The sequence below is a fragment of the Jaculus jaculus genome, chromosome 3 (assembly GCF_020740685.1).
Source record: "Jaculus jaculus isolate mJacJac1 chromosome 3, mJacJac1.mat.Y.cur, whole genome shotgun sequence".
Lineage (NCBI taxonomy): Eukaryota > Metazoa > Chordata > Mammalia > Rodentia > Dipodidae > Jaculus > Jaculus jaculus.
Genome location: NC_059104.1, coordinates 60,736,944 through 60,753,488, shown reverse-complemented (window position 1 = coordinate 60,753,488; position 16,545 = coordinate 60,736,944). Strand labels below are relative to the sequence as shown.

Genomic DNA, 16,545 nt, shown 5'->3' with positions numbered 1-16,545 from the left:
ATGAGAATGGGCATGCCAGGGCCTCTTGCCCCTGTAAATAAACTCCAGATGCATATACCACTTTATATGTTTTGCTTTATGTGGGCACTGGGGAGTTGAACCTGGGCCAGCAGGCTTTGCAAGCAAGTGCCTTTAGACACTGAGCAAAACATACATTCTTAAAATGTTTTATTTTTAATTATTTATTTGACAGAGAAAGGGAGAGAGAGAATGAATGGGTGTGCCAGGGCCTCCAGCCACTGCAAATGAACTCCAGATGCATGCACCCCCTTGTGCATCTGGCTAATGTGGTCCTGGGGAATCAAACCTGGGTCCTTTGGCTTTTCAGGCAAATGCCTTAACTGCTAAGCCATTCCTCCAGCCCCAAACATACATTCTTATAGGTCATTACTACATTATACAGAATGGTCCAATTTTCGGGTGGTATTTATAGAAAAATTAAGTTTAGTCAATGTGCTGAGTAAAAAATAAAAAATTCAGTGCAGCCAAGAATCAAAATATTTGTACAGTAAACTTGGTGTTTTTAATTCTTTTTGTTTTTATTGTTTTATTTTTGAACTCTTCAATAAAATTATCTTATAAAGTACATATTTTAAGGGCTGGAGTGATAGCTCAGTCACCTAACTGCTTGCCTTGCAAACATGAGGATCTAAGTTGGATCCCCAGAACCTGCATAAAAAATACTAGTATGGTGGCAAGCCCTTGCAATCATAGCCCTGGGGAGACAGAGATAGGATTTTTTCTGGGGCTCACTGACCAGTCAGTCTAGCCTAATTGATGAACTTTAGGTCAGTCTAAAAAAGGTGGAGCCAGGTGTGGTGGTACATGCCTTTAATCCCAGGATTTGGGAGGCAAAGGTAGGAGGATCACTGTGAGTTTGAGACAAACCTGGATTACAGAGTAAGTTCCAGGTCAGCCTGAGTTAGAGTGAGACCCTGCCTTGAAAAACAAAAAATATATATATGTTGCATTTTTTTTCCCTTGAACTAGGTTACGTAATGAAGAACAGGGCTATGATTGTTTTCTCTTTTGTCATTTAAATATAATCTGCCCAATTGTTATTATAGAATAATTGAGCAATCATTTCATACTTTATTGTTTTATACATTTTGCAAAGTGTGTATTGTCTTTGGATGCTTTGTGACTTTATTTTCTCCAAAGTACTTTTAAGGGTTAGGATAACTGGAGGAACCCAGTTAAAACTGAAATAAGAAAGACCAAACTCATGCATAACAACGAGGCCTAATACAACTTGTGGTTATCTTTTTGAAAAGCTTTTAGTTACATCTTCAAATACTTTTATGTTTTATGTAGAAAGTCCAACCTTGCATTCTTTTAAAATATTTATTCTTTTCTGGCTTTTTTAGTTTTAAGATCTTATTTAATGTGTTTCAGTTTATAATTTCAAGGCTTAAGGTTCATTTCTTGAAAATAAACACTAATTGTTGAGCAGTTATTACTTCAGAACAAAACTGTGATTAACAATGCTAAAGAAATCTCTTGTTTGCGTGTTATTATTACAATACCAGAAATGAAAGTTATTCTGTCATCTGCAGTAAGCAGCCTGAGGAGACCAGTTCAGAGGGAAAGCCATATCCTTGGCTCAGCTGCAGAGAAGAACTTCAGGACATGCCAATGCAAAACACTTTATTAAACGACATTTTTAATAGAAGCACAGGTTTAGGAGAAAGAGATGCATGTGCTGGGGAAAACAGCAAGGACATACCAAAGAATAGATGTGGGCTTCTCAAAGGAGAGTTTACACCAGCCATATTAGGCTTTTGGTGTGTTTTGAAACAATTATCTTTAAAAGGTTGCTAAGGCATTTAAATAATACTACAGGTTTGTCTGAGGTATATCTGATGATAAGTTCCCAGAGATGCAGGAAGTTAGTGTATCTTTACTGTAAACAAAAGTTAACAGCCTTGTTAATAAGATTCCCAGAAAGTATTAAGGAGAGGAGTAAGGTTATATACACTTGGGCCTTCAACCTGGTGAATCACTATTTTAACATTTTTACTTGGAAGTATTTTTATACAGAAGAAGTACTGTCTTTAAGTCAACAACATTCCTAGCAAATATTGGTAATTGTCCTGGAATTCTTCACTGCAGATTGGTAAAAGGCTTCAGCCAGACTCCAGAGGGAAGGTCTCATTTTTTAATTGCCATTTTCCCATCCCATAATGTTCTTTGTCTTTCCACCCTGCCTTACATCAAGCTTAGTGAATCTCAAGATAATGAATATTCATTATTAGTTAGGTTCTTAGAGACCTTCATGTATTTTTGCTAACCCATTTTTTTTAATCATGTCTCTGTTCTGAATTGAACTTGGATCTATGAAAATAAGTGAGATGTGCCAATGTGTCATACGAGAGCCTTCAACAGAACAGTCTCTAGGTGTAATCTTCATATTTTTTCTTGTTACTATATAATAAAAGAGAATTGTAGATTAGCCACCTATATTTAGAATGATTTTAAAATTAAAAAAAACTCTTCAAAGAGAAGGTTCTATAACTACATAAGTAGCAATATATTCATAAACCCAACTAAACTTTAGGGTCTATATTTTAGATGACTGCTGATTGTCTTCATGGTAAGTATTTCAATATTGTTGGCTGGTTTATCACAGTAATCTTCACCCTCAGGTTCCTTATTTCTGCTGCTTTAAAAAAAAAAAAAGAGAGCAAATCTTTCAAGTCCACTTCACTTTGTTATTTATTTCTAGAGTAATGTCACCCTCTTGTTGGATACCACTGGCCGTGCCCTTCATCGTCTTGTCCTTCCTTTAGAAGTAACATCTAAGAAATCTTCCTGGTGGAGCAAGGAGGAAGGTGTAAGTAATTCTAGATTTGTCTGGAAAGTTTCATAGCATTTCTGGAACTTTTAACTTTAAAGGTGCACGCTAACCTATACTGTCAGTGCCTTTTAAAAAGCACTATAATGAACGGGAGTTGTTATACATGAAAAGATTTTGATGTGCTATAACTATATAGATAAGGACAAATAGACAAGTAAATTTCAGTAGGCTCTTATGATATCCAAAATACTGATATAAAAATTGCGAGGACTGAACTAATGAGAAGAGAGCATTTTGACTATTTGCAGATGATATTCTTAACCAATTCTTAATCATGCAGTCTACTTTACCTATTTTCCAATTATATAGTTGTATTTTAGATTTAAAATATTTGATTATTGCCCCTTCTAGGTAAATAAACTTTTCACTTTATTGACTAAATTAAACTCAAAAGGGAACTATATAGTCCAACTCAGGGGAATTTTTCTGCCAGATAGATTTAAAATAAGGCTTATCCAGTCTTTTCAAGACAACATGGTTAGGTCTTAAAAGACTGGAAAAACAATTATTTGTTTAAAAATTAAATTGAGGCTGGAGAGACAGCTTAGTGGTTAAGCACTTGCCTGTCAAGCCTGAGGACCCTGGTTCAAGGCTCAGTTCCCCAGGACCCACGATAGCCAGATGCACAAGGGGGCACACACATCGTATGCAGTGGCGGGAAGCCCTGGCGCGCCCATTCTCTTTCTCTCTCTCTACCTGCCTCTTTCTCTCTCTGCTGCTCTCAAATAAATAACAATGAACAAAAAGTTTAAAAAATTAAATTGAGAGCTAAGAAACAAAGTATTTTCTATGTGTTTTCATTATTACATAAACTCCACAATTAATCATTAGTTATCACCTTTTATCCAAGCAATACTTGGCATTATTTTTAAAAAAAGATATTCTAAAAAGAGGGTTGGGTGTAGTTTATAGAGTGCTTACTTAGCATCATAAGGTCCTGAGTTGAGTTCCTAGTACTGCAAAACAAAAACAAACAAGTGAAAATTCCTAAAGAGTGTTATTATTTACAATAAATTTTGAAATAGTTTACTCCATGTCACCTGAACAATCTTTTTTTTTATTTTTTTTGTAATTTTTGTTTTATTTATTTGAGAGAGACAGAGAGGGACAGAAAGAGGCAGATAGGGAGAGGGAGAGAGAATGGGCACGCCAGGGCCTCCAGCCACTGCAAACGAACTCCAGACGCATGCGCCCCCTTGTGCATCTGGCTAACATGGGTCCTGGGGAGTCGAGCCTCGAACCAGGGTCCTTAGGCTTCACAGGCAAGCGCTTAACCGCTAAGCCATCTCTACAGCCCCTGAACAATCTTAAGATGAATAAACATTTCTTTGTGAGGTACATGCTTTATACCTTATTTAGTGGGAAGCAATTTAAGTAGATGTGACTGTATCTGATACATCTAATGTGAATATTTTGCTTTGTTTTGTGTTTAGGAAACTTATAAAATGTGTAAAGAATTTTCACACAAAAACTGGCTTGTATTCTACAAAGAAAATGGGTGAGCTCTTTATTGTAGAACATTTTAAATTGGAATCCGTATTTTGTTCATTAATTTCTTGTTTTAATTATACTTATTTAACTATAAAAGTAATATAATCAAATCAGAAAGACTTTTATATAAAAGTAACTCCTCCCATATCAAAGAACATTGAGAAACAAACATAAGAAAAGATAATGCTGTGATTCCATAGTACAGCCATTACTAAGTATAATGTGGCATATGCAAACATAGTTGAGCGTTTTGTATATCTGTTTTCCTGTGGGGTGTGGTGTGTGTGTGTTATGATTTGATGCCCCACAAGCTCTCTGGGACAGTGGGGGTGAAAGGATGGAGCTTGCTGTGGTAGCCAGGGCAGAATATTGGATGCCTGGCACCATTGCTCTTCTGCTGTACTGCTTCCATAGCTTGAAGGATTCTCAACATCCTGAGCTATCTGCCTCCCCTGCAGTACTGAGGGTATCATGGCCACAGTCAGCTGTTCAAATGGGATTGGGAGATTTCATTCTTGCACAGGTTAACACTGAACTGAGCCTTCTTTCTAACCCTGTGTATGTGTTTTCTTAATTAACATTTTCCTGTGTTATTACTTACTCTGGAAAACTTTCTTTTTAGAATTCCATAATATTTCATGAAATAATTAATTATGCCACAGTTACTTGGCTACTATCCTTAAGATCTCCTATCAAAGATTTTTTTTTTTCAGGAACAGCTTAGTTGTACTAGATGTCTTAGAAGGACGAACTCACACCATCTCTCTCCCCATCAACCTCAAGACAGTTTTCCTGGTAGCAGAGGACAAATGGCTTCTTGTGGAGAGCAAGACCAATCAGTGGGTAAACCTGTAATACAGAATATTTCATGGACTGTGCTGCAACCCACCCTCCTCTGTCCATTATTCCAAACCCTTCTCTGTCTTCTGTGTCTTTCTTTTATCAATGTCTGTGTTTGGCAGCATCTCTATAGGTGAGCCCTATGAAAACAGGGAGGGAAGGAGAAGTTAAACTATATTTATAATGCCTCTTCTCTGAGTATGACTTGGAAATTGACAGTAAAAAATAATGACTTTGGGGCTAGAGAGATAACTTAGCAGTTAAGGCATTTACCTGCAAAGCCTAAGAACCCAGGTTTGGTTCCCCAGTACCCATGTCAGCCAGATGCACAAGGTAATACGTGGATCTGGAGTTTGCTTGCAGGAGCTGAAGGCCCTGATATGCCCATTTCCTCTTTATACGCCTCTCCTTCTCCTCTCTCAAATACATAAATAATGACTTTTACATATGACCCATGTATGTTTGGGGTTTTCCCAGTTGTCACATTAAGAATTCTTACCAAGGGCTGGAGAGATGGCTTAGTGCTTAAGACGCCTGCCTACAATGGCAAAGGAACAAGATTTGATTACTCAGGATGCCAGTTGCACAAGGTGGCACATATGTCTGCAGATAAAAATTTGTTTTTTCAAAAAAGAATTCTTACCAAATGGGAGATACACTGAGGCAATTTTTTACTGTATCCTCTCTTCTAAGAGCCGTAGTCTCCAACCTGGAACTGTTGTCTCTGTAGCTTGACAACATCCATACCTTGGAACTTACTTTTCATCTGTGTGCTCTTATTTGGTGATACTGTATGTACATCCTCTTATTGGGCCCTCCATGTCCTGATGACAGGCAGCATGAAGCACTTGGCTTAGGAAAGAATGCAGGGTAAATTGTGAGTGCCTCTCCCTTGTGTACTATGGCCACTAGCTACAAGTACACTCTTTCTGCTGATGGGCAGATGGGGCTCACTGCAGACAGTATCTGGCTACTGATAATCCACATACCAGAAATTTTAAAATTACAAGTTCAAGAGACTGTATGTAGTCTTAAGGACTTCTGTCCCTCATCTGGTCACAAGTCAGAAGCCATGTTCACACTTAGTTCCTGGTCACAGACTTCTATGAAGAGGGGCTGCATTGCTGAGTGTGGTGGTACCTGCCTACAGTCCTAGCACTCAGGAAATGGAGTCCACAGGATCACCAGGTCAAGACCATTGTGGGCTACCTAGCCTGTCTCAAAAACAATAAATGGAAAGAAATGAGGGTTCTGTCATCACAAGGAAGGAATTCCCCATTGTACTGCTTTTCTAAACAGCCATTTTTCTTATATGAAGTGTTGGGTTTTTGGTTTACCTTTATCATTGCATTGTCATCAGGTACATACATAATATAGTGTTGAAAAGTTCTTTGTTAGTTCATAACAAAATGGTTCAACTACAAATTATGCTCAAATCATCTTTAAAAAGGTTTTAGGATAAAAAATTGTAATTTTCCTTGCTGTTTGCTCTGATGATTATTAGCAAAACCTCTCATTAAAGTTGGATGTCTTGCTTGTTTATAGGAAATATCTATTAACAAAACCTGCACACATTGATTCTGTGGACCCTGGGGCCTGCCAATTGTATGTGCTGAAAGAGGAGCTGCCTAGTGCAGGGTTTGGAGTTACACAAGGTAAGTACTGTGTTGTCTGTGTTTATGGCTGTGTGGGTGCATGCTTGTGCACATACTGTCTTCCATGCTCACTGGAGAATGGTAAAGTCAGCCCGCATGATGTTCACACCAAAAGAAAAAGCTCAATACTGTATTAGAAGTAGGAAGTCAGGGCTGGAGAGATGGCTCAGTGGTTAAGATGCTTGCTTGCAAAGCTTGATTGCCTGGGTTTGATTTTCCAGTACCCACCTAAAGCCAGATGCACTAAGTAGTGCATATGTCTGGAGTTCATTTGCAGTGGCAAAAAGCCCTGGTGTGCCCATACTTACTCTCTGTGTCTGTGTCTGCCTCTTTCTTTCTCTTCCCTTCCCCTCTCAAATAAATAAAAATAAAATATTCTAGGCTAGAGAGATAGTTTAAAGGTTAAGGTACTTGCCTGCAAAGCCTAAGGACCCAGGTTCGATTCCCCAGGACCCATATAACCCGCTGCACAAAGTACAGCATGTATCTGGAGTTAATTTGCAGTGGCTGGATGTCCTGGAGCACCCAGTCTCTTTCTGTGTCTGCCTCCTTCTCTGTCTCTCTTAAATAAATAAATAAATGACACGTAAATAAAATATTTTAAAATAAATAAATATATGTGGGTGTGTGTGTTATTTTTTTGCAGGGGGGAGATAGGTTTTGAGGCAGGGTCTTACTCTAGCCCAGGCTGACCTAGCACTCACTCTGCAGTCCCTGTTGTCCTGGGGTTGACTCAGCAGAAATGTTGAGTGGGCCAAGAATTTGGATGTGGCAGAAGGCACAGCCACTTTAAGTTGCTCATTCCCCAGTTATTCTTAGAAAATAAATACTCCCTTCCCCCTCTTTATGCATAAAAAAGCCAGAATATCTCATTTACTAGTTCATCTGAATCTTGTTGTAAAACTCGTAGACTTTTTTTTCACTAGCTCTAAAGCCTAAGAGATTAACATGGTTACCTCTAGTGGTAGTATTTTCAACTTGCTGAGCAGAGGATCAAAATGGAAGTAAATGATTCTGAGCATTTTGAGGTCAAAGGCCCAAGTGAAAATTGTACAAAAATATGTAATTTCCTAACTCAGGACAGTGTATATGTGAACAGAAATCTGAAAATGATTTCAGATTTATGGACCCAAGAAAACTATCTGAAACTCTTAATCATGAACTGGCCTTGAACTCAGGGCAGTCTTCCTACCTCTGCCTCTCAAGTGCTGGGATTAAAGGCATGTGCCATCATGCCCGGCTAAATAAAATATTTTTAAATGTAGAAAATTAGAACCTACCACCTTTAAGTCTTCATTTAGAAACTCACTGAAGCTCTTTCTATGAAACTTTTAAACTGATGAGCCATATTTTTTAGTTCTGGTTAGGTTCTAAGTCTAGTTTAGGTTAATTTTTTTCCCACAAACTATCAATTTTTTTTTAAATTCATCATATTACTAGTATACATGAAAACAATTCTAAGTAGGCCATTGCCAACACTAGGTTGGATAAATGTTACTTCTTCAGGGAGCTATTTACTAATGATAATACCTGTTGATGACAAAATTTTAAATTGTGTTAAGTGCTTGGAATCACTGTGGGAAGATGCTTTGGTTATTAAAACCATTTTCTTGGACTAAAGCTGGTGAATGTAATTTAAACTTTACTCATTTTTATTATGTTCTTTAAGTTGTTTAGAATGAAATCTTGCATATGTAATGTCTAATGTTCAACATTTTTCAGAAGTGAACTTCAGCATCCCTCATAAAATTTCAAGTGATCAGCTATCATCTGAACATCTTAGTACAGCTGTGGGACAAAAGATTGCCTCTCCTAACCGAATTCTCTCAGATGAAAACAATTATGCTACCATAGTTATTGGCTTCCCAGATCTCATGGTAAACACCAATTATAAATTATTAAGTCAATATTTCTTTTTCTCAGAGTGACCTATAATATCTAAGTCTCGTTAAAGGGTAATTAAAGATGTGGTTATTTTCTGGTAAATAATTTAGATCAAGTCTATATTTGAAATTAGTCACTAAATATATGTTTTACCTTATATAATTTTATTACTATAGATAGCTATACTTAAAGGGTAATGTGACGATATAATTTAGTAAGAAAAATGCTTGTTTTCCATATGTGGGAGTTAATGTGACACAGCTCGTGCTTACCATACCACAAAAGATGTTTCATCACACAACTTCAGTTTGCACTCATGGACTGCTAAAGGAAAAAGTTGAGACTAATAAATTGGTATGTTTTCTAGGCATTTTTAAATTAAATGTGATATCTTTCCTGTAAGTTAAATTTATTAGCACTTATCGGCACCAATTCCCTTTCCATTGAGTATTCACCTGGGTTATATTATCTTTGGCATACTTAGATGGTACTGTAATTATAAAAGGTCAACTTAACTTTTCTATTAAATGGGACCTTTTGTTGTCTACTGTTATCTGTAGAGGGAAGGCTATTTGTAATTTACTTCAGGTGAAACTAGGCACCATCTTCCTCTGATAGAAATATGAGTTATTTCAGTACAAGTTGCCATCTAATAACTTTGTAGCTTCATGTGTTTTGATTAAACAATTAATTTCAATAATTTCGTTTGTTGCTTTTAGCTGAGATCACAGAATCATTTAAAGATTAAAAACATGGGCTTTGGGCTGAAGAGATGGCTTAGCAGTTAAGTGCTTGCCTGTGAAGCCTAAGGATCCTGGTTCGAGGCTCAATTCCCCAGGACCCACGTTAGCCAGATGCATAGGGGCCACACATGTCTGGAGTTCATTTGCAGTGGCTGGAAGCCCTGGCGCGCCCATTCTCACCCACACACACGCCGCCTCTTTCTCTCTCTGTTGCTCTCAAATAAATAAATAAAAATAACAAAATTTTTTAAAAAATTAAAAAAAAACATTTGCTTGATAGTCCTCTAATCTCATATGCCTCAAAATTTTAATGTAATTAATGAATGGTTAGTGCTTCAGGATATATGACACTTGAAATCCAAAATTCAGTGGGTAATATGAAGCTTGGGACTTTGTCATATGCATTCCTAATTATCAACTAAAAAGCATTTACTATCATATTATAAAACTCAAAACGAGGGCTGGGGAAATGGCTTAGCAGTTAAAGTGTTTGCCTGCGAAGCCTATGGACCCTGGTTTGGTTCCCCAGGACCCATATAAACCAGATACACAAAGGGGCACATGTTTCTGGAGTTCATTTGCAGTGGCTGGAGACCCTGGCATGCCCATTCTCTTTTTCTGTGCCTCTTCCTCTCTCTCTTTCTCTCTCTCTCTCTCTCTCTCTCTCTCTCTTTCTCTCAGATAAATAATATTTAAAAGAAAACTTGAAATGGGTTATTGAAATACAATGTCTACAGCAGCCTTGATGGAACCAAAGAGATATGTTTGATATACCTACAGTGTATACTACTATGTTTACAAAAAAAATATTAAGAATTTTTTTGTGAAGGTAGAATGAACTACCTAAAGACTGATCTGAACCCTATACTCAGATTAAAGATATTAGTATGTGTATTAGTCAGGGTTCTATAGAGGAACAGAACTGATAGAATGAATTATATTAAAAGGGAATTTATTGGATTCATTTAGGACAGTCCAATAATAGCAGATTGCAGGCCTGTGAGTCTAGGAACCTGGTAGCTGCTCAGCCTATGTGCTGGATGCTTCAACAGTCCCAATCCGGCACTTAAGGCTTGGAGGCTCCTGGAGAGACGCTGCTCTTCAGTCCATGCTGGTCTGCGGTGGTCCACACTGGAAAGCAGCAAGCAGCACAGGCAGCCATGTGGGAGGGGAGGAGAATACCTTTCTTCCCAGAGCTGCTTTTGTGGGCAAAAGGGAAGGATTCCTCCTTTAGTTAATCCTTCTTGGAAGCAACCTCAAAGACCCACTTAGGAGGAATGTCTGTAGATTCCTAAAGAGATCAAGTTGGTATGGAAATGTAATGTTACTATGAAAATGACCAAAAAGTAAAAGCTAAGCATAAAATAATGTTTTTGTTAATGCTGTAGAAATCACTTATCACCCATAAGATTAGTGAGCTTGTTAAAAACTGTACACTTGGCATTTACTGTGGTACCTGCCCTGTAGGAGATGCCCAATGAATATTTGTTAAATTAAAGATTTCAATAAGCAAGGCAGCTTAATTGCAGTCAAAAATTTAGGCACTCTACTGCTTCATACATAAACACTCATTTTTATTATTATTAGCAACATATTTCGTATACATACATAATGTGTTGGTATCCTCTTTTCCCTTGTCCCTGCCTCCATTCCACTGGGGACCCTCAGTGGGGTTACACATATTCCCTATGGGTTTGTGAGTTATGTGTTGTGAGAGCAGCAGACAATTGTTTTTTAGAGGGAAGGAATGCCTCTGGGCATGATGTCTCAACCTGTCTCTCTTACAATCTTTCCACTCCCCTCTTCTGCAAAATTCCCTGAGCAATAGTGTGTGAGTTTTAAGTCTACTTCAGTGATGAGCTCTTAGGAGCCTCTGGATCTCTGATTTGGTAGATATTGAGTATCCTCAGGGTCTGCCTCCTGCACAGTTCAGCATAGAAGCAGCACTCTTGTTCATCTCCCCATTCTTCTGTGGATGCAGCTGTGGCTTGGCTGAAATGCAAGGGGTAGTTTATCTCCTCAGGTCTCGCTACCTTCTGAAAAAGAAGAACAGATTCCCCAACAGAGAGTGAAGTCAGCATAGTTTAAATTGGATAAGCGTTACTAGTTTGGGGAGAATTTGATGTATATATCCTCTTTTAGTCAAAGACTAGTGAGAGCTTGACACCAGAGAGCATAATCTTTGTCTCCATATGATTCTGATCTGGTTCTCGATGCCAGATATGGTTTCCTTTACACCAAGCAGATCTCTTAGCCAATCAGAAAGCTATTGGTTACTCACCAAAGCTGTGTGCCTCTATTGCATTGACATGTACATCCTGTCAGGATTCTTGCTTCTGAGCAGCTAAGATGTCTGGTTGCTCAGAACGTCGTTGGCCACTTTCCCCAGTAGCTCATGTAGTGCTCTCCAGTACTAGACAGGCTAACTATCTGTGGATTGGCCTGTCTTCTGGATTCCAGCCAGGTCTCTCCGTGCTCTGTGTCGGCAATATATATCTTCAGCAATAGGGTCTTAACTTTTGTCTTAGGCAGGTAATCATGTTAAAAGCTCATTTTTATAACAGTTCTACAAGATATTACAAATGTGAAAACAGAGAGCTTACATCCTCGCCCTTCTGCCACAGAGATGGAAAGTAAGGCACCTCAGATTGCACTCAGGTTTGATTGACCCATGCCATTTCTACTATTTCACATTTCCTTTCTGTGACTATGTGAATTTCTTTGTATTTATTCATAAAACTCTCAACAAACAGATATATCATCTACTTCTGTTAACTTTTTATAGTTATCAGAGGCAACAAATTAAAACTTATGTGACTTTTAAAACCTACAAAAAATTCTCAAAGCATTCATTTTATTACTAAAAATAAAATAAGGAGGGCTGGAGAGATGGCTTAGTTATTAAGGTGCTTGCCTGTGAAGCCTAATGACACAAGCTCAATTCCCCAGGACCCATATAGCCAGATGCACAAGATGGTGCATGCATCTGAAGTTTATTTGCAGTGGCTGTAGGCCCTGGCATACTCACTCTTTATCTCTGTGTTCCCTCCCTCTATCACATATATAAATAAAATATTTTTAAAAAAATAAAGTAAATAAAATAAGGAAGCTAGGTATGGTGGTAAACTTATGACCTCAACCTTCAGTAGACCAAACCAGGAAGCTAAGTTCCACACCAACTGTGCTACATGACAAGACCCTATCTCACAAATAAAAACAGAAATAACGATATACACTATCACTACCTGTACCAAAATTATACTCTCAGACAAGACCTGCTACATAAGTAAAAAATGATGAATTGTACTGTCTCAAATTTCAAAACTTCAACTGTATAAAGGACATTGTTATGAGAATAACAAGATATCAACAGGCTAGGAAAAAAATATTTGCAAACTACATTTCTATCAAAAGAGTTATATCCAAAATACTGTAAGCTATCTTGTCACTTTAATTTCTGTTGCTTCTTTTTATGTATTTATTTTTCAGTCACCTAGTGAAGTTTATTCTTGGAAGAGGTCTTCACCCTTGGAAAAACCAAGTGTTACTGATACAGCATTCTATGGAGACAGGAAGAAAAGTGGAACACCAAGGCAGAACAATTGTATGATTCTTATCGATACTAACCAGGTAGTCAGGATTGTGCCTGCAGGACAAGTCCCACTCAAAGACATCTACCCAAAAGGTAAGAGACGTAACCAACTTCTCACTTAAAAAGGTAGTTAGGCAACGCTTGCTTTGGGTGGGGCATGTTTAATTTATTGGTATCATTTCATATTTATAAATGTACATGGTTCTGACAGGTTAGCAGTAGCAAAAGATACCTGGTGTGCTTTAAGAGTTCTCCATCATCTCACTATGGTGTCTACTTGTGGGTCATGCAGTTAGCTTACCATATCCACACTGTAATATGTATAGCGACTCTATCTGGAACATGGCTTGGAAGAGCTATTGAAAGTCATTAGTTTATTAGGCATAGAAATTCCTGAGACTGAAGGTCAGAGGCATAGTATCAGACTGACTCACTTGTCAGTGATCTCCCAATAACTGTTACTACAGTATAATGTTTCAAAATGCAGTGCTTCTTGCTTTTTGTGGGAGTTCACTTAATCATCGAAACTTCACTGAGTGACTAGAAGAAAAGAAAGAAAATAGAAAAATACTGAAATGTCATATATTACATTCATCACAGCTTATATATAATTCGCCTTTTAAGACATTACCATTGTTTCACAAACATAATTCTGACTCAGTGAGAGAACTAACTGGCTCAGGATCACCCACCAGTGGCCAGAGGAGCCCAGATTTCTACCAGGGTCTTCTAGGTCTTGTTGACTACACTGACACACATCACAATATATAATCATCTTCAAAAATTAAATATTGTGCCATTTATTATTTTTTGCATCAAAGTGGTAGTAATATGTTATCCTGTATTTTAGCTTATCATATGAGTCTGGCCTTCATAGATATAATACTAAATGTACCACCATCATTTATTGCTAAGTGTGTAAAGTTCTGTTTAAATTATGGTACTTTAAATTTAGTTCCTTCCAAACTGAAACTAATGGAAAATAATCAACATTTGCTTAAAAAACTTCTTCATGGTAGAAGAGTCAGAGGAAGAAGAGGCTGACAGTTTGTAGTCCAGTGTAGTAAGTGATATGGTAAGAATCTTTACAAGATGATATATAACCTCACAGGAAAAGCTTATAACTCATATAGTGACAGTTAAGTGACTGAAAAGACTGTGGAAGTCAACCAGATGAAAGAGGAAAAAAAGAGTTCTTGTGGAGGGTATAGGACCTTGGAAGCACAGAATTACACAGTATTTTTCTAGCCTCAGCACAATGCTCCTTCATTCATGCCCCACATATTGGCCCCACATTATTTCATCTTCTCCCTCCTCCACCATATCTAACCTGTCACTCAACTTGTCCCTTTAATGCAACCTCACTAATATCTGTTATATCAAGTTCTGTTGCCAACACACTACCAGTGGAATTTTGATATGGCCTCCCATCCGAGTTACCTTTCAGTTCTTTTAGTTCTTACCTATCGTCTGTACAACACAATGATACTCTTATGTTAACATTTGTTTCTATTAAGACCTGTTTTATGTATATTAAAGTTATTCTTTTTACTATATAGTTTTATGACTTTGTCAAACACAGTTGCATAACCATCCTCATAGTATGGAAGATTCCTCTTCACCTGCCACCTGTGGTCCAACCCCTCCACCTACCTCCTGCTACCCCTGATTTAATTCTTATCCTTATAGATTTGACATTATCAAATGCCATATTAATGGATGTGTACAGTATCATCTTCTGTGTCTGGATAATGTATTTGAGAATCATTTATGTTGTGTTCCCAGTATTTTGTTCTTTTTGTTATAATGTGGTAGTATAAGGTTTTCATAAATATGTGTGCATAAATTTTCAAATCAACCTAAGTGTTTGCCTCACTTTGATAAATACTTAGCAGTGGCATTTTTGTATCATATGGTGAAACTGCCAAACTACTTTCCAAAGTAATGATTTCATGGTGATTCCTACTAGTAGAAAATGTTGATTCCAGTTACTCTGTATCCCTTCCAGTATTTAATATTATAAGCTTCACCCTTGCATTTTTTCATAGCATGTAATGATATTAAGAATTTTACAAGTATTTCACTGCAGTTTAAAATGTCTCTTTAGAACTTTTCCCCATTTTTAAATTATTTGGCTTTTTTTGCAAGAGAGAGAGAGGGGGAGAGGGAAATAATTGCCAGGGCCTCTAGCCACTGTAGTTAAACTCTTATGAGCTTGTGTCATCTTGTACTTATGGATTATGTGGGATCTGAAGAGTCGAACATGGGTCTTAGGCTTCATAAGCAAGTGTCTTAACTGCTAAGCCATCTCTCCAGTCTCCTGTTTGGGTTTGTTGTTGTTGTTTTTACCTGAAGCTGACTCTGTATCCTAGTCTGGCCTTGAACTCATGAATAAGGCTAAGGTTGGAGGAAAAGTTGGCCACAGTTATATTTCCTTAGTTCATTCAGGAATTATGTTCAAGGATAGCCATGAGGCTGTATTTGTAAATATTCTTATCTTCCAAGCTAATTCATTTTTAGATCAATTAACATTAATTTTCATTCTTTTTAAGTGCTCACCACTACTACCACCACTACCAGTGCCCTTAATATGTCTCTGAAGCACTTTTTAGCTGCTAGTTCTCTTTGCTGATGCATGAAATTTATTAAGGTCAAGAGTAAAATTCTTGTTGTCTATTGTTGAAATAGAAGATATAGCTATTATTGAGTTGTGTCCCACATTATTTTTGGAATTAATTTCACAGTGAAAGAAAAGAAAGATGTAGTAAAAAAAAGATTTTAAAATAAGTTGGCTTGTATAATTCTCACAGATCTCTAAAAGCTCTGTTGGCAGTAACTGAACCTAACTAATATGTATTTAAAAAATATCCCTTTAAGTGGTAAGCCAAAATATTTAGGCTAGTTCACTAGGCAGCTGTGGTCAACCCAATGACTTCAATTAGTAGCCATTTTGTCAAAGAAACTTACCTATTATAATTAGACATAATTTAGCTATATTTTAGCAGTAGGAATTGTCAAAAATTCTATGTGGTACAAAACTTTACCCAAAACTGACCTTATATTCCATGCAGTACAATGTAGTGTGTGATTTCTGATACAAAATGGCCACTGGGGAACATCCAGTCGAGCTGGGCAGACACATCACATGGCAGCTCGCTTTTCTTATCCCTCTTTGCACTGTCCAGCACCTCCCCTTTGGCCTGATCCCAACCCACCTCCACCACCACCTAGAATCTCCTCTTCCTACTTCTTCAGCCCTCACACCTGCCCCCAGAGCTGTAATTCCCACTCTCAAATCCTTTCCTAGTTCCCACAGGCTCACAATGGCTTAAAAAGAAAAGAAAAAGAGGGGCTGGAGAGAAGGCTCAGTGATTAAATATACTTTCTTGCAAAATTTGACAACCTGTGTTCAGTTCCTCCGTATCCACATAGAGCCAGATGCACAAAGTAGCCCATATATCTGAGATTTGTTTGCAGTGGCAG

The 16,545-nt window shown here is 37.6% G+C and overlaps 1 protein-coding gene across 2 annotated transcripts in view; it reads left to right on the top strand.

The window, feature by feature from the left end:
- Positions 1–16,545, top strand: part of Vwa8 (von Willebrand factor A domain containing 8) — a 463,242-nt gene that overhangs the window by 325,942 nt on the left and 120,755 nt on the right. For both annotated transcript variants that reach the window (XM_004650767.3, XR_006636125.1), the window contains exons 30-35: positions 2,726–2,833; positions 4,291–4,355; positions 5,062–5,187; positions 6,734–6,843; positions 8,566–8,720; positions 12,960–13,155. In XM_004650767.3, coding sequence (XP_004650824.2) covers positions 2,726–2,833; positions 4,291–4,355; positions 5,062–5,187; positions 6,734–6,843; positions 8,566–8,720; positions 12,960–13,155 — 760 coding nt within the window. The remainder of the gene's footprint in view (positions 1–2,725; positions 2,834–4,290; positions 4,356–5,061; positions 5,188–6,733; positions 6,844–8,565; positions 8,721–12,959; positions 13,156–16,545) is intronic.